The 18596-nt window shown below is 35.2% G+C and overlaps 2 protein-coding genes across 2 annotated transcripts; both read left to right on the top strand.

The window, feature by feature from the left end:
* The first annotated feature begins 1060 nt into the window (after positions 1–1060).
* Positions 1061–6858, top strand: LOC107084938 (toll-like receptor 13). Its single transcript, XM_015375014.1, has 3 exons — positions 1061–1838; positions 4454–4571; positions 6633–6858. The coding sequence occupies exons 1-3, from the start codon at positions 1061–1063 to the stop codon at positions 6835–6837; spliced, it is 1101 nt and encodes a 366-aa protein (XP_015230500.1). The 3' UTR covers positions 6838–6858.
* A 4210-nt stretch (positions 6859–11068) lies between these two features.
* Positions 11069–18319, top strand: LOC107084969 (toll-like receptor 13). The gene is made up of 4 exons (XM_015375050.1): positions 11069–11104; positions 14350–16890; positions 17200–17317; positions 17988–18319. The coding sequence occupies exons 2-4, from the start codon at positions 14403–14405 to the stop codon at positions 18235–18237; spliced, it is 2856 nt and encodes a 951-aa protein (XP_015230536.1). The 5' UTR covers positions 11069–11104; positions 14350–14402; the 3' UTR covers positions 18238–18319.
* Positions 18320–18596: the final 277 nt, after the last annotated feature.

The raw sequence follows: 18596 nt of genomic DNA, 5'->3' as shown, positions 1-18596 counted from the left end.
GAAAAAGTTCAGCATCACAACACCAATCTTTCCTTACCTTCAGATGATAGATCTATCACATTGTGGGATTGGATTGAATGAGCTAAAATGGGAAATATCTGACAAAATGTTACTGGAGAATGTAACACAACTTTTTGTTGAGGAGGGTGTGCTTTCCTTCAAAGACATGCTAAAAGTCCTAAAAAATCTGATCTCATTGAGACATCTGAGAATTAATATGGTATTTGAATGGATAAGGAAAGGATTGTTCCCCTCTGGCTGCAAACTGAAATCATTGAGGAGGCTCGATTTGTTCCAGAACAGTCTGGAAGACCTGACTTTAAAACTTAAGCCATGCTCTCAGCTTACAGAGCTTTACCTGCAGGAAACTAAATTAAAGGAACTGCCAGAAGGCACTATACATTCTTTGAAAATGCTGGAGGTCCTAAATGTAAGCAGCAATAACCTCAACAGAGTTTCATATGACATTAGGAGCCTGACATTCCTTAGAATCTTGCACTTGGATAACAATTACATCTCAAAGTTGAACTGTGAGGATTTTGAGAACACAACACGTCTTACAGAACTTAATCTGAACACAAACCAAATTGCAAATCTGGATAAATGTGTCTTTGAGCATCTTGCTGAACTAAAACATTTAGATCTGAGTTATAATGAACTGCGGTCATTTGGAGATACATTTAAAGTTTCCCTGCATAAGCTTGAGTTTTTGGACATTAGTGAAAATGACATATATGCACTAGAGGAAAATTCTTTTGAAGGTTTACGGTCCTTAAGACATTTAAAGATGGCATCTGATAATGTACTATTAATGCAAAATAACACATTTCCTGAAATGAGAAACCTGGAGGACCTAAATGTATCATTTCCATTGGGGCACAAACCTGACCTCCAAGGACTGCAGCACTTGGAAAACCTTACTGCTTACTTTGGAAAAGGGTTTACTTTTAGAGATGCTTATCCAAATAAAAATGGCAATATAAAGAATCTAACATTGTTAAAACGTCTTACAGTGACTAGCAGCCAATATTACAGCACTTACCTCAAAGAAGCTATGAAAATGCTACACACAATGACTTATTTGGAAATATTCAAGGCTGTTAATGTCTATCAGCAAGCTCCAGATGTTGATACATTTCAATTTAACCCCCAGCTCAAAAGTCTGACATTATCAAACACCGATATGTCTGATTTGAAACCTGAGCTTTTTCGACCAATCCAAAACCTGCAGAGCTTAGATCTTTCTGACTCGAAGCTGAGGTCTCTAAATTTTCTGGCGCATGCTAATCTTTCTGCACTCAGATATCTGAAACTGACCAACAATGAGATTCTTACAATCAATGAGACTTTCTTCACTTCTCTCCCCTCTCTAACATACTTGGACTTGAGCAATAACCAGTTCACCTGTGACTGCTCAAATGCACTTTTTATTATATGGGTAAAGGACAACAAGCAAACACAGGTAGTAAATGCTCATCAGTATGAATGCTCCTTTCCTCCAAATAAACAAGGCACATTGTTGCTAGATTTTCAGGTTCAATCATGCTGGGAGGACCCCGGCTTTTTCTGCTTCATCTTCAGCACTTGTCTCGTTGTTCTAACTCTCCTTGCATCCTTGCTCTACCGCTTCCTGAGGCAGCGACTGATCTACACATTTCAACGCTTCCTGGCCTTCCTCTACGACACCAGGAAGAGAACGAATAGAGACTCTTATCAATACGATGCCTTTGTGTCTTACAATGCTCACAATGAGGAATGGGTTTACAAAGAGATGCTTCCGGTGTTGGAGGGAGAGCAGGGCTGGAAACTTTGTCTACATCATAGAGACTTCCAACCAGGTAAGCTCTGGATTTATCTCTGGTCTTTCTTGTCTTGTCTAATAAGTCCAAATAAACATGTAAGAAAAAAAATCAAATTTACATTTTCTTTTAGTTTTGGTGAATATTTAATTTTTTTAAGGGAAACAAAAATACAAGGGGAGATGAGTTAAGGTGATAAGATTTCAAATTAATTATCTGTCATTTGTACTTCTTATACAAGGCTTCATGTATCATGAATGGATCCTGTTTAAGTTCCCTGTAATTTACAGATATGACTCTAGAATGACTAGATTAAAAGTACTGTGCAAAGGTTTAAGGCATGCTTGAAGACATGCTGATAATTTATTCCAGACATACTAATTAAATCTAAATTAACCTGATAGCTTATGTTACTACCCTATGCTTGTAAAGTAATATACTCTGCGCTACTTCAGGATATTTGTCAGGTCTATAATCATCCATTGACACCAATCAGGTGCTATTGCTAATGAAAGTGACATGAAAGTTAAAACAAAGGTATTTACTGAAACAGAAAAAAAGCTGTGTATGAGGATTAAATCAAGTTGTGGAACAGCAAAACTGCATTACCAATGTTAGGTGGCTCAGTGCAGTATAGGAAGACAACAAGACACCAGCCAGTCACACTGCATCAACAAAGAAGTCTCTCCCAGAAAAAAATTTCAAAGTAGAATGTTTTAAGATATAAAGTTTACTCTAACATTTTTAAAAATGCACAAAGGAACATAGAACATAGTGATAAGACAAGGAAACAGATGTCTACAAGACTAAACAGATGAAAATTACATCAAAACCATATAATGTGTTTTTCCTTCAAAGTCTTATGATGTCCAGTATAAGGCCATCAGCTTACAACAGGAATAATTCAGTTGGACTCAAGTACATTCATCTACTGTCTGAGTATGTCCAGCAAGAGGTAGTCTTCATAGAGGAGTTGAAGCCAAAAAGCCAAATATTGGACAGTTAAACGAGGAAAGGGGACTTAACTATGCACAGAAACATTGTTGGGCTACTGCATAAAACCACGTACTCAACGCTATTCCGGACATTTAGAAATGAAAAAGCTTCTTGAGTGGGAAGCAAAATGTCAAAATGGAAACAAAGTACATAAGAACTGCGATGAAGAAAGATAGCAGCAGTTTCTCTCAACTAATGAGTAAAAATTGGAAGTATTTATGTGTAAAAAAGGAAGCCTGCTTGCCAACTGGCTGGAGAGTGGTACAATACATGCCTGCAGGCAAGAGTGAAGCATTGTGGATGTTCTAATTGAGTTTAGGGCTTAAAGGCAGGAAAGTGGATTATGTGGTGGAAGATGTCCAACGGCTGTTTGTGTATTTTTGGATGGTACGTATGCGTCAGTACCCCCTATCTATGCAGAAAATGCCTCCACCGATGATTTTACATTTCACCTAGAGAAGCCGTAAAGTGTCCTGCCTTTATACGTTTTTGACTGTACATATTTTAGAATTAAAAAAATTTAAACAGTACTTACTAGTGAATTAAATGTAATTTATGGCCAGGGTCTATTGATTTCAATATTTTTTTGTGCAAGAATGCCAGCCATCAATTAAATAATTTTCAATGAATCTGAACACTTAATCTCTAAAAAAAATCTTCTTTCATACCTTTAAGATTATACATAAAAGATAACAGAAAGAAGTAGATAATCATCTATCAGGAAATTAGGGAGGGATAGGACTAGCCCCAATTTTTTATTATTTTTTTTTGCAGCAGGACAACAAACCAAAGTATGCAGCAAAGATCATTTAGATCTGTCACCTTTATAAACAAACAAACAAAAAAAATCTACACAGGGTGGTCCTCAAAGAGTTGACACTAAAGCCACTTTCCCACTGAAAACCCATGTTGTTTTTTTATCGGATTAAGCCGCTAACAATGGGCTTTTGGCTCTTTTCCCATTTGAGTGAAAAGCCAAGTGTCTAACCCCCTGATGGCAAGCTGCATGGCCAGTGTCCCCCACCACTGCATGTCTGATGATGACATCACACTGGGTGAGCTTTGCTGCTTAAGCAGTGAGATGGAGATCTGAAGTAAATAATGGAGAGACACATGGACAGGAGCTATAAGCCTTTGTGTGCTAAAACCTTCCTATAGCAATATGCTGATGAAGATTCTCAGTCATCCAGGTCATAGTCATTCTGTAAAAGTTTAAAAAACAATACACTGGACTTGGTTTCCAAGGTTTGAAGACATTTCGCTTCCCGTCCAGGAAGCTCACTCAATTCAAATGTCTGGATTCGCAGTGAGTCTATATAAAGCCTCAAACTCACTGCGAATCGGAGGGACTTCCTATAGCAAATGTAACAGATTGCAAAGCACAGCTTTGCAATGAAAAAAATATCTTTATCTGTCAGCAAAGTGTAAATAGCTACCCTTGATCTAAAAAGATATTCTTTTAAAGTTGATGTGATTTTTTTTTTTTTTTTTGTTTACAAGTAGTTTCTTAAATAGGGAGAATAATACCTCTCATTGTGGGGTAAATATAGATATACAAACTTAAATCACTCTTTTTTAACATATGTTTGTTTTTTAACATAAGACAATGAATGCTATTTTTAAAGACAGCAAATTTACTGTAGCGGTTGTTTTCACAGGTAAACCTATCATAGAAAACATCACAGATGCAATCTATGGCAGCAGGAAGACCATCTGTGTGATCAGCCGCCACTACCTCAAGAGTGAATGGTGCTCAAGTGAGATTCAAATGGCAAGGTTAGGCTACTGCCTTCAGATAACATTTAAATAAGTTTTTAAAAAATGCACATTCCTGTGTTTCAACAAAATTTTTAGAAATGACTACTTCAGGTTTTAAAAACACTGCCTTGGGGTAAGTGACATAAATTCTGATTGTATTTTATGAGGGTGCACTTTTCAAAATACATGGCAGCAAAAAGACAACATTTTGTAAAGACATTGAAGCTCTAGACATGAACAGCAAAGTTAAAGCTTGGGCCTGATTTTTTTTTTTCCATCAAAGTTCATGTTATTGGGAGTTCATATAATGAAAGCCTTATTTCACTACTAAAGAGGTAAGTTGACATAAAAAGGCAAACACAAGGAGGACAGCCTAAAGTGCTGATTGGGGTGATTTGACTTAGTCATTGTCACTCTATAATCTTTGGAGTTTGCAAGTGGAAGATTTGCTGGGATCCCTTGTCCTTTATGCTTCTGCTAAAAATCACAAACCAATTGCAAGTCAGTCTTCTTTAGGATTTTATAGAGCAGTTTTGATTTCACTGACTTTACTAAGCTGCCTTGCCTAAGAAAAATTAATACATCTGTTTTGTCAGAATCAGAATTATGGTGCAGACAAGTTAGATATGTATACAGAATACAAAATCTATAGTTATATACAATATAAAACATACAATACACTATGTACAATATATTGGTGTAGCTTCTAAGTCCTGAACAGGGGAGGGAGAGAGGCAGTGTCAGTGTCACGGGGGTCTCTGGGCCTTGTTGATAAGGCCGGTAGTGGATGGGGAAAAACTGTTCTCGTGGTCAACAGAAGTGTTAGCTTTGCATATCCGCCTTAAAGGCGTTTTTATTCAAGTGTTTGATGATTTTGGCTTCAGTTTCGGTCAACATTAATCAGCGAATTAAGACATTGTTCTGGGTTCTTTGGTGACCCCTTCACTTAGTTGATGTAGGCTTGGAGTTATCATGACAGGTCAGCCACTTTTCACATGGTTTGCCCCTTTTTCATGTTTGTTCCATTAATAATTATATGTTTATGTATATAATATATTGATACCGTGTCCTCTTATTGTTGCAAAGCCATAGAAAAAACTCAGGAACTGTGTACCCTCTATAGACTGATAGATTTCAACAACTTTACTTCTCTTTAGTTTTTTTCTAAGATCAAGATATAATATATTGCTTTTGAGATATTTTCCCCATTTTTTGCAGTTACCCCATTTTTTACACAACAAATGAATTATTTAACAAATATGTGTATTAGATTTTTTTCACATAGGTCCAGTTTGACCTATAACTTTTGTAATGAAATATTTGTTTAAAAATCTGATGTTTTTTATTTTTGTTGGGTCACCCTCATCTGATGATAATATTTGTGGTAACACTTTACAATAACCCTCATTTATACAGTAAATGGTAAAGAACAGTTTATTCATGTTTAAAAATAATGTCCTTTATAAACTGCATGTATACTATATATAAAAGGTAAATAGATAATATTGTCCTGCCATGTTAGTTTATCCCTAACATCAGTGGACTTAAGACCGTAACCTAGCCTTTATTTTTAATTAGCTTGCTCTGTCATGGTCGAGTTACCCTTTCCCTAACATTAGTAGGCTTATTACCTGAATAAATGATCTAGATAAGCTGTAGTTTATAAATTCTTATCAAACATTATTAAACTACTAATTGTTAATAAATGGTGCCTTTAACATTTATAAATTACGGTTTTGATGGTTTTTGCAAAGTGTAACCCCTTTTGTTTGATGATCTGAAATACATATTTATTGCTACTTTACATGTACTTTAAGTATGACCCAAAGCAAAGAACTGAGGTTATCAAAGTTATTATTTTCACACCACTGTGAATGCTAACTGCCTGAGAGTTGTATATTTAAATGGCATGATTAAGAGGCTTCTCTACATTTTTGGTTATACAGTAGTAACTTGGTAACATGCATAAAGAAAACATCTGTCACAGGTTTTCTGTTTAGAGGTCTTACATTATAAAAAAAACTATAAGCATTGAGTCATCTGTAGTACAAATAAAGTTTCTCTTTCTTCCAATTAAAGTTTTCGACTGTTTGATGAGCAGAAGAATGTGCTGATCCTGCTGTTTTTGGAGGACATCCCTTCTAATCATCTGTCTCTGTATTATGGTGTGAGACAGCTGGTAAAGAAATGCACCTACCTAAGCTGGCCTAAGACTGTGCAGCACCCAGGAGTCTTCTGGCAGAACGTCATGAGAGCGCTGCAAGCAGGGGACAGGGTTACCTAGGGCTCAGATTTGCTGAGTAGACCGACGATTTGCTAAGAACAGCAGCAAACCTGAAAGGTTATTAAAAGCCAATCGTAATAGTTTGCAGCAAAAAAAAAAAAAAAAGATTTTCATAGTGAGAGATCAAGAGAAGAAGGTCATTTTGCTTTGAGATATATATGGAAGAACCACAAGGTAAAATTCACATTTAAGTGGAAAAATGCTTTGATCTATTTATAACTTCAATTGGAAATATTCAACAGGTTTGGCTTAGCAAGGATTTCAGAACATCTTGCTTTTTGTCATTGACAACAGTTAATTATTGACTTAGGCATAATTTAGGCTAATTTGACCGAAATCTCTATATGTACAATTTAGTAAAGATTTGTGTCATCTTGTTTAAATGTTTTTATTTTTTTTTCTCATGTTTATATAATGTGTACTATATATAATTATTCTACATGATTTGTTAAGCTTTTGAGCTTCCATTCTGACTATTCTACTCTTTCAAGGAACAGAATTTTGCATTTTATAATAAACAGATGATATTTCATGGATATTATGAAATCATTCATGTCAATATCAAAACTTTTTTAAAGTACCAAGTTTTCTAAGTTTTTGTGTACTTATTTTCTTAATGTAATGTTTTGAAAGAAATGTAGTGTTAAAATAAAAAATGACTGCAAACCATTCATTTGGTTTTTCTAACCTGTTCCTTGAGTCCAACCAGACAGACCTACTAGTTTCGGATTTATGATCTCTGTGTCCTAAACAGTTTGCCATAGATTTCATGAAACCTGAAAAACTATTTAAAATTTTTACTTTCATTTTAAATCATATTAACAAAGCTTCCCGATTTACACAAAACAACCTGAAAATTAAAAGTCTCATCAAGTAGTAAACCGCAAGTAGGTAATTTAAGCAGTTCATTTTGTTATTAAGGCATATTTACAAAATAAATGAACACTAAACAGATCTTCTTTTTTGAGTTTTTTATAGAGTGATTATCCTTTTCACACATTTTCATTTGGTAAATATAACAAAAAGTTCACTTTTTCAATGTAAACAATACAGAGGACACTATTGTAGAATTCGGGAGATAGCTACAATATTTCTTGACTTTGACAATTTTTTTTGTCATTTTGTATATACAGATTGTATACAAAACAAAATTTTTGATGACATTTCCATTTCTTAAAGTGCAGCAGTGATCAAAAGTAAACAGTGTGGGGGAAAAAACACAGTGTAAAAAAACGCATTGATATGGAAGTTCAGAGCATTAAATATATATGTTGCAAATATGCAGTGTTGTGGTTTGGTGTTGTCAGTGTGATGCAGAGTCTGTGACATGATTTAGAGTTTTCTCATCAGTTCAAATGTTTAATGGCGGTGGGGAAGAAGTTTCAAAATCTGCTGGACCTGCATCGAATGCTGCGAGGCCTCTTCCCAGAGGGCAGCAGGGAGAACAGTCCATGGTGGGGGTGTGAGGGAATGATGATGTTCCGGGCTCTGGGCACGCGGCGCTGGGACGCTACAGCCTCATAGATATAGCTGGTCAGAACTCTCTTTATGGAGCTTCTGTAGAAGGTTGTGAGGATGGGTGGGGAAGTTTGGCTCTCCTAATCCTCCACAGGAAGTACATGCGCTTTTGTGCCCTTTTGAGCAGTGAGATTTGTGCTTCTGTTGCCATCTGCATGTTATTAAATCTGCCTCCCTATCTCTGCATTTGGTTTTTCAATTGACTTCCACCAAACCTGACACTGTCAGGTGGCCAATGCATCGCAGGCAATTTTATATATGAACTGAAATAAAATCTTAAAGGCATTCAACTGAATTAGGACCATAAAAGTCTTATGATCCAAATAGGTCACTGCTGCCAAAATCTACCTATAAATGGATAAAGATTTTAGTGTTTGACAAACCATTAATAAGATGTTTAAACATAAAATTATTTTTGTGAGAAAAAAAAAAATCTGAATCACTGTCATTTACTGATGCATTACTTTTTCAGTTTAGGTATATCAAAGTGTGTGAAACTTTGATAATCAGCATGACATTTGTTACTCCAAGTCAACATACAACATTTTATCGGCCTAACCCAAGATTCACCAAGCCGACCTACTGGACACAGGGGAAAATAGTGATTTGCCTAGTAATATTTACATGTAATGGTGCTGATTTACTCAGTCTTTTACTGCACTGATCAGTAATGATTTGTTGCTTTATTTTAAGACAGTGATGATTCAGTTGCACAATTTAAGTGCTGATTCATTTATACTGGTGCTGAGTGGAGTTTCACTGTCTGGCTCACCTAGTGTACGAATCGCGCTGTTTTGCTTGTCCTAAAGCTAAAGCTGTGTGCTAGAACAAGTCAGTGAAGGAACAAATAATGCCCTGATTCGTGCAGTGAGTGAATCACACTGAAACCAATGCTGTGTCACTTACTATTACACGACTCCAATTAAATGAGATGGATAGACATGGTCTGGAATAGAAAATATAATGATTCATGCTATAGATATCTGGAAATGTATCTTTAAGATCTGAAATTCGATTGTCATTTTCACTTGAGTTAACAAAATTGCAGTTGCCAGATGTTAAAAATAAGATCATTTGAGAAAAAAATCTTTGTGATCTTTGTTACATTGTTACCTGTAAGGAATGTAAAAGGCTGAAGTTTTTATGATTAGCACACCTAAGTCAATAAAGCCATGCTTATTGCTTGTTTTAAATTTAAAGCAACAGAAAATGGTTTAAGCTCAGTGGCACATTCAGTTTGCCTGAAGAAACTAAGCTTATTGCCCAGCTTAACTGTAAAACCAAAAATGTAGTTTTAATGATTTGATAAATGAATCTTTTCACACAATTTTTTTTTTTAGTTCATTCAAGTAATCCAGCTCAGATGACACTTCAGTTTACGCTAATAACTCCACGGCCCATCACTACATTGATTCAGTGAGTCGTTAAGATGAAAGATGGTTTGTGATACATAAAATACTAAATTTAATTAAACAGAGTTTTTAAATATAATGCCAATTTCCAACACATCATCTCAATACACTTTACAGAGACTATTCAATCAGATCATAAAATCTGATTGGAATAAAGTTTCTAAGAAAAAACAACAAAAATCAACAAAGTTACCTTTACTATAGCTTTTGTATCTTTATCTTCCTCATCTCTGAATTATGGATGCTTTGCATATATTTCAGTAAAAAAACAATTGCTTCACAAACTCATACATAGGTAGGAAGTTTGTATTTTGACATGTTGGCCAAGTTTTTTTTTTTTAGAGGAACTAATCAATACAATTAACAGAAAACCACAGACAGAACAATGAAACACATTAATATATGGTGCATTTAAATCTTGTGTTTTAAATTAAAGGGGAAGCCAGGGAAAATCACATGATATGTTGCAGTACTAGGTGATAACTACCATGCTAATTGTGAAAGAAATTAAAATCATAACCTTATTAATGTAGATTTGGATGTGGCTGGTATGTGTAAAGCAAAGATTGAACACTTGAAATTTTGAGAGATTAGATGAACTGAGATTTAACAAATTCAGCCCCAGATTCTCCACAACTGCCATACATTTTTCTTTTAGATAACTATTAGAAACCTTGATAAAGGTTACATTTACACTTGGGATAATGCTAGATAAACAGCCAGTTTGAGAAACATCTATTCATGTTATAATATGATGCTCACATTTTGTCTTAAAACAGTAAATATAGCTCAGGATACCTCATAAGATGTGCTAAGGTGGTAAACAGATTTGCTGCCCCTCTTAAGTTATTCTTTCTTTTTTTACTCCTCATCAAATACTTTATCAGATCCAAGTCACTGATGACACCACACCTTGAAAATTTTGTTCTGCATTATTTTGTACTTAAATCAAAAGTAGACAGCAATAATGCTTTAAGACATGAGGGAAAAAATAACACCATAATGTATTTTAGTTTTAACCATATTTTAACCAATATTTATTACTGAAATCTGCCAATAAAATACCAGATTGTCCCGAGGGGAACAACATAGCTGATCCGTTTTAAAGACAAAGGAACTTATTTCATAAAACACCTCAAGCCATGTACTTTCATGTGCCAATACATTTTTTGTTAAAATGCCTTCTATGTGTTGACCCCAAAAAACTGAAGTAATAACAATGATGAGGAACAAGACAACAACGGCTTTTAGGGTTTTTTTCCAAGTTCAAAACAACTGAACTTAGGACATCACTGATCAAACTGGCTTGGAAGAAGATGCAGATCTGATGTCCTACAGTAAGTATTAAAAACATTTGCTTATCTGTTAATGCATACTTTTTCAAAGACTCCTAAAGCTTCTTCATTAAGTTAGTTTCTCTCCAACACTAATTGTAAGCAACTGAAGAAATGCAGATTAGATCATTTAATAAGCTGCAATGATTCTGTGTTTGAAATAATTTAAACAAAATATTTCTTCCTACTTTTCTTGTCCTTCAGTAACATTATTTCGCCCTTTCACCCGGCAGTGTTTGATTACAGTTAATTTACCAATTATGTTGGAATATATTTTTTTCTGATATGCTTACCCATCTTGAATAGACCTGAGGGGGGTTTCTGTCCCCTGGCAAAGTTGATGGGATTGACAGAATTAAAGAATGAAGTCTTCTTTGAAATGTCATAAAATTCTATTGTTAACCCTTGTATGGAAAGCTTTTAATTAGAAACTTTTAAAAGCTAAATTATTTCCCCTCCTGGTGGATTTAAATTATTATTTTAATTGAAACATTTTTCGAGTTTTTCTTTTTTTTTCATGGAAACCTGGTACCTTTTGAAAGATAAGAAAATATTGTAAAAAAAAAAACAAAAAACAAAAAACAATACAGTTAAACATAGAATTTATTGATTTTCTTATTCTATTTTAATTCAAAAATAGAATGAGGGAAATAATTTATGTCCTTCTTTATTATCAATGGAAACACTGTTTATGAAGGAATGCCTTAACACAACACGAAACATATTATTACAGCAACTAAACTATATTTATGATTACCAAGTAGCTTAAATAGCATGTTTCCACTCATCACAGTTTCATTCCGTGCCACTGCCCAATAACATTTGACCTGGAAAGTAGACCTTATCGCGAGACAAAAAGTTTCATCACATAAATTTATATTCGTTAATAAATTCAATATTTGTTGTTACACATTTTTTTTTATATCCTATCATGGTGTTTCCAGTAATAAATTCACTAATGGTTGCCAAAATGTTCCAGGGCAGTTTTGGTCAATATGCTAGATTTAATACAGTTACATACAAGATAAACTAGTATTGGCTTTTAGGACAAACTAAGCAGGGCTGTGTACAGATTTCCTTGCAAGCAAAATTAATTCTCACAAGATTTCTTAAATCACAAACTTCTGAAAATAAATCTTGTCAGAGCCCAACCGGATCATTATGCTCGATATAGAAATTTTTCAGACAATACTATTTCTTTTTTTTTTTTAAACTGACGAAAAGGACACGATTTGTGTCTTTGTGGATGGTAATATGTCTGTGCATTGCTCCTGACAGGAGTTAGAAAGAGTTTGATTTATCAGTTAACTTCCCTACTTATGAAACTAATAAAGAATGTGATACATCTCAGCTGTTACTCCTGCTCTGATTGGCTAAAACCTCAACATTGGAGGCAGGTACCCAATAAGCTTGAAGAATTGTACTGAATGGGATTCCCTTTTGCGAACACTTCCTGCATGAGGCTTTTTCAGATTGATACCAATTAGAATTTGATTGAACTACACATCTCAATCTGGTTTATGCCAGGTTTATTGTATAATTACTATGTGATACCCTGTGCAATAACCTGTTTTTCTAAATGTTAAACCCTGTGCAATAACTTTATATAATAATCCTGCTATTGAAAAAAAGCTGGCTACTAGATATATCCCATGCACCTTTTTCTTTCTTTGGCATATTCTTCTTCTCTTTTGACGATTTGAGCTGATGTAACGAGTACATTTCTCCACTGTAAGATCACTAAAGTCATTAAATCAATATAGATTCAAATTTTATCAGTTAAATCGATAGATATAGAATTTTTTTTCTAAATGTTTTGCAATCAGATCCAATCCCATCTAATCTCAAGTTGGATATTTTCAGCTTTCAGCCAAATTTCATGACTGTGTTTTATGCAAAATATTGATACTAGTATGGACATCCAACAACAAATTAATCAGTCATTTTAGCTACAGTAATGGCAGCTGTAAGGATGATGGAAAAATCTTTTTTTTTTTATCTTGGTTGAATTTGTTGATCTTCAGGAATTTTATCAGAATTGATTTAGAATTGGAAAATCTTTTTATTAATTGTTTGTTTTTTTACACACCCCTAAAACTAAGCAGTAATATATATTAGCACTACTGCTTAAGGAAGAGTTATAAGAAGTGGAAAAAAGAGATGCTCCATGACATAGGCAGAGTCAGTGAAACACAGATAGGCAATGCTTTTATTGAAAAGAAACTGACTGAACATAAATCATGGTGCTACACTTGTAATCCACACCACCTAAGAGCAGCAAGGAGCAAGTAGATCTATTCGTTAAAGGATGCTTCAGCCCCAGGCTGCCAGACACAAGGAATTACCCAAAGCCAGCCCTATGCCCTGTACAGAGGTAGTTCATGGTAGACACACAGAAGTGGCAGCCCTCAGGACAGAGGCACAGAATAAGTTGTGGAGAAATGAACTACCCTGACCGGATTTAGTCAGACAGGCCAAGCCTGGAAACTGATCTCCATGTCTGACCCCAGCAGCTAGACCATGCAATGCCAACATGGAGGACTCCCCTGCACCCCTACCATTCCATGCAGGCACCAGCTCACTGTAGCTATTGCTATTGGCATAGAAAGACATGTCAAGTGATAGGGCTCTTTATAATAAAAACAGATTCTTCACCTAAAAGTCCAAAAGAGTATTCGTATTCCTTGAAATATGTTTAATTTAAAACAATCCAGCAGGGGATGAAAAGGAAAAGTTTTTACTTAACATCTCACAACCTTTGGGATCAACACCATGTTATGCAAGTCGTCTCAGTTCCACAAAATCCTCTTCCATTTTTGCTTATAGGTCCACTTCTTCTCTCTTTGCCTCTCCCGCTTCCCAAAACTCTGTGTCCTGCATTTGAAATATTCTGTCTAGCTGGTTGGTAGTTAATTAGCCCCACCCACACCTCAACAGACGACTGTCTTAGACCATGTTCAGAAATTCACAGTGGATTAAAAACTTCTCTTTCAACCAAATTTTATGAATTAAGAAAATATTTTTATTTGATATATACTGTAGTATTCTATCTATCTACCTATATATTTTTTTTTTTGAAAGACGAGTGAAATCATCGTAATTTACAGAATTATATATATATATCTATATGTAGCTAATCTATACAGTTATTTATGTTGTAGAGCAAGAGATCATTTACATAGTTTTGTCGTTTATTGAATATGACTGTATATATGGTATTAATGTGTTTTAATTTATGTCTTACACAGATCACCAGTGAAACAGATACCACTTCAACAGCATCCTCACTACGCCATTAAGGATGTTCATTACGCATGGCCTGCCTTCACAATTTATTCCAATACTTCTCTGTTTATTATTTCCTACTGAACCTTCATTCGGATATACACTGAGAAATTGTACTATACTTTACAAGGAGAGCCCCTCTTCTGATGTTTACTTTGATTGTGCCTACCAGGAACAAGTGACCATTCCTACTAGCATTCCGAAAGATGCAGTTTCAGTCCAACTATCAAATAATTTGATTCAGAAAATTAACAAAGAAGATTTATCTGAGATGTCAAAGCTAAGAATTTTAAATCTGGGACACAATCAGATTTCCTCTGTGGAAGATGGTTCATTCAATGACTTAGTTTCACTTGAAACACTTAACATGGGCGATAACAAATTAGTCAACCTAGAGGCTAACATGTTCCAGGGGCTGTCCAACCTTACAGTGCTTGACCTCAGTAACAATTACATTGAGTTCATTCACAACTCTTCCTTCCAGTTTCTGACCAGGTTACAAACTCTGGATTTGGAAAACAACTTCATTGGTCAAGTTATTTATATTCAGCCCATCCTACAGCTACCACAATTACAGATACTTAACTTAAACGGATACCAGAATCTTACCTTTGAGACCAAAGACCTCACCCTAAACTTCTCCTCAAGTCTGAAAGAGTTTGCAATTTCTGGTTGTAACCTGAAAATGTTCAGTATCACAACTCCGGTGTTTCCTTACCTTGAAAAGATCAACCTTTCTGCTGCTGGACAATATGATGTCCTTAAATGGAACATACCTGACAAAACTATACTCAGACATGTAAACACACTGTTTCTTGTTGAACCTGTGCTTTCCTTTAAAGGAGTGCACAAGGTCCTAAAGAGCTTCCAGTCGCTGAGATATCTCAGACTGCAATTCTTGCATGAGTGGATTAGGGATGGATTATTGTCCGCAGTTTGCAAAATACCAACTCTGAGGAAGCTTGATATTTTCAGCATTCTACATGGTTCCACGTCAAAACTTGCCCCATGCTCACAGCTTACAGAGCTTGATCTGTTTTTTACAGAAATAGATGAACTGTCAGAAGGCTCGGTAAGATCAATGAGGCAACTGCGTTCCCTAAATGTGAGCACCAACCAGCTCAGCAAAGTCCCATATGACATAAGAAGCCTCTCTTCACTTCAAATCTTAAAATTAGATAACAATATTATTTCAGATTTGAATTGCGATGATTTTTTAAACACAACACAACTTACCGAGCTTTACCTTCACAGTAACCGGATTGGCAAGCTTGAAAGATGCGTCTTAGAGAATCTTAATGAACTAAAGCTTCTAAATCTAAGTAACAATCAGCTAAAGGCTGTTGGAGAGACCTTTCAGTTTTCCCTCTTTAACCTCGAGATCTTGGATATAAGTGATAACAAAGTATTTTACATTGACTATGGTTATTTTCAAGCGTTGGGTAATCTAAAAGTTTTAAATGTGGTAAGAGATAGAATGGGGAGAGTGAAACATAGATCATTTCAGGAGCTAAAAAACCTGGAAACTCTTAATGTATCTCTTTCTCATTTTGAAGCTACGTTCAGGGGACTAAACCATTTGGAAAATATGACAATCCATTTATTTGCTGGTGACAAAAATCTTCAATCAAATGGGAATACATTTTTTTTCAGCATAACATCTTTGAAAACACTTAGTATAATCTGCAAAGGCCACGAATATCCCAGTTTTTGCAGTTTACCAGTTAGAATGCTTAAGACTATGAAATATTTACAGAGTTTTAGGGCTGTGAATGTTAATTTAAAGGATCCAAATAATGACACATTTAAGTTCAATAAACACCTCGAGAGCTTGGCTCTAACAATGACTGATTTGTCAAATTTGGATTCTGACCTCTTTCACCCAATCCCACATCTAAAGACTCTTGATCTCTCAGAGACAAATATAAAGTCTTTGGATTTCCTGAAACTTGCCAATCTTTCTGCACTTAGATATCTGAAAATGACTGGCAATGATATCAATGTGATTGATGATGCAGTCTTCCAATTTCTCCCTTCTCTAACATACCTGAACCTTAGCAACAACCCATTCACATGCGACTGCTCGAACATAGGTTTCATTCAATGGTTAAAGAACAACAAGCAAACACAGGTGGTAAACGCACATCAGTATAAATGTTCCTATCCATTAAACAAGCAGGGAAACTTATTGCTAGACTTTGACATCCAGTCTTGTTGGAAGGATTTCAGCTTTGTCTACTTCATTTCAAGCACTTCTCTGGTTGTTCTTACTCTTCTTACATCTTTCATATATAACTTCCTGAGATGGCATTTAATCTACACCTTCCACCTGTTCCTAGCCTATCTCTATGAGAACAAAAAAAAGAAGCAGAACAATCATAATTTTGACGCCTTTGTGTCGTACAACATCCATGATGAGCACTGGGTTTACAGAGAGTTGCTTCCAGTGTTGGAGGAAGAGCAGGGCTGGAAACTCTGTCTGCACCACAGAGACTTCCAACCAGGTAAACTTTGGTCTAAACTTATTTGCTTTGTTTATATAAATAAAAAGCCTGAAATTATTAGATTAAATATTGTTCTCATCAATCAGATTTATAAAAATAATCTATTTTGGAGTAACATGTTGAGTACTTTCTAAACTTGTTAAATTCTGAGAGTTACTTGACACTATTATTTTTATATAAATAAAATACTTTAATATCTTTTGGTTAAAACAGTAATAAATTTTTTTTAGCAACACAATTGTACCACCAAAGTGCGTATACGGGGAAAAAAAAGAAATACTAATGTCTGACATTTTTTGGTTCGCACAGGTAAACCCATCATAGAGAACATTACTGATGCCATTTATGGCAGCAGGAAGACTATCTGTGTCATCAGCCGAAACTACTTGCAGAGTGAATGGTGCTCCAGAGAGATCCAAATGGCAAGGTATCACTTTTAATATACAATTCCATTCAATTTAAATAAAGAAATCAGGAAAAATATATATATACATTTATGTGAATTACAATTTTGAGAATGCAGTGGAAGTATCCTCCTAATGTAGAATATAGATGTTGATCAACATTTTTCTGAAATGCACAGCAACTTCTGGATTTATTGACAAAAGAACCTTCGTAAAGTTAAAATATAAGAGCTGAAGTGTGCCCTACAGAAACAACAACCTTAGTAAAAAAAAAAACCATAAAGAAAGCTGAAAAATTTTGATTGTCAAAAAAGTGCAAAAAGTCGTTCACTGATGTGGATATTCTTAATTAGGCTATGGCAGTTATGGTGAAATCTGTAATTTGACACCCTATGAATTTCAAAGAGATGTATTTGACCTTTACTCCAAAGAGTGAAAAAGAAGAGAAAAGATGGAACATTCCAACAAGAAGAAACCATCCAGGGGACTTATGAAACTTTATGATTCTAGGATTATTTTTGAAAAAAACATGCAGTCTAGAGAAACTGAATTGTTTTATTATTTGAAATATTAATTAGTCATTCAATCAATGGATGACAGTTTCCATATATCTTATTTAGTTCCTACACAAAAGTGCAAAAGCATAAATTAAGGTGTATCAACATGAGTTCTCCTCTGTATGTCTTCTTCTAGCTTTCGTCTCTTTGATGAGAAGAAGGATGTGCTGATTCTGCTGTTTTTGGAGGATATCCCTCCTCATCATCTCTCTCCATTTTACCGCATGAGGAAGCTGGTGAAGGAACGTACCTACCTTAGCTGGCCTCAGGCTGCTCAACACCCAGGGGTTTTCTGGCAGAACGTCAGGAGAGCACTGCAGGCAGGAGATGCTGTCACTGAGAACACAGACCTGCTGACTGGACCAGAAGGACACAGAGATATCTAACAGAGCTGTAAAAATGCTTAAAGGTATAGTGGAGGATGTTCTTTTTCCAGAAGGATCGTCAAAATAAGTGGTCCTAATAACTGTCAATCATTTTAGTAATATATTTACATAAGGCTGCCCTATGTGCTCGTACCCACTTTCACTTATCAGTGGTGAGTCTGACATAGTGGAAAAACTGCAAATTCTTTTTTGGAAAGTAAGCTTGTATTAGTGATGCAAACAGCAGCTTTTAAATAGAGTGTGCACGAGGAGAAATGGGCTCATGCATGCTCTGGCACAGTTTTGTGTATGTGCATTTTGTTTTGAAAGTGGAGAGGGTGGGTCTTTTAGAAAATTCACGAAAATCCTCCACTATACCT

This window comes from Cyprinodon variegatus, unplaced genomic scaffold, assembly GCF_000732505.1.
Source record: "Cyprinodon variegatus isolate N-32 unplaced genomic scaffold, C_variegatus-1.0 Scaffold112, whole genome shotgun sequence".
Taxonomy (NCBI): Eukaryota; Metazoa; Chordata; class Actinopteri; order Cyprinodontiformes; family Cyprinodontidae; genus Cyprinodon; species Cyprinodon variegatus.
This window is presented reverse-complemented; position numbering and strand designations above follow the sequence as displayed.

Coding starts and splice junctions, on each gene's coding strand:
- LOC107084938 (XM_015375014.1), top strand. CDS start 1,061: ATGCTACACACAATGACTTATTTGGAAATATTCAAGGCTGTTAATGTC. Junction 1,839..4,453: donor TCATAGAGACTTCCAACCAG/GTAAGCTCTGGA, acceptor TTGTTTTCACAG/GTAAACCTATCATAGAAAAC. Junction 4,572..6,632: donor AGTGAGATTCAAATGGCAAG/GTTAGGCTACTG, acceptor TTCCAATTAAAG/TTTTCGACTGTTTGATGAGC.
- LOC107084969 (XM_015375050.1), top strand. CDS start 14,403: ATGTTCATTACGCATGGCCTGCCTTCACAATTTATTCCAATACTTCTC. Junction 16,891..17,199: donor CCACAGAGACTTCCAACCAG/GTAAACTTTGGT, acceptor TGGTTCGCACAG/GTAAACCCATCATAGAGAAC. Junction 17,318..17,987: donor AGAGAGATCCAAATGGCAAG/GTATCACTTTTA, acceptor GTCTTCTTCTAG/CTTTCGTCTCTTTGATGAGA.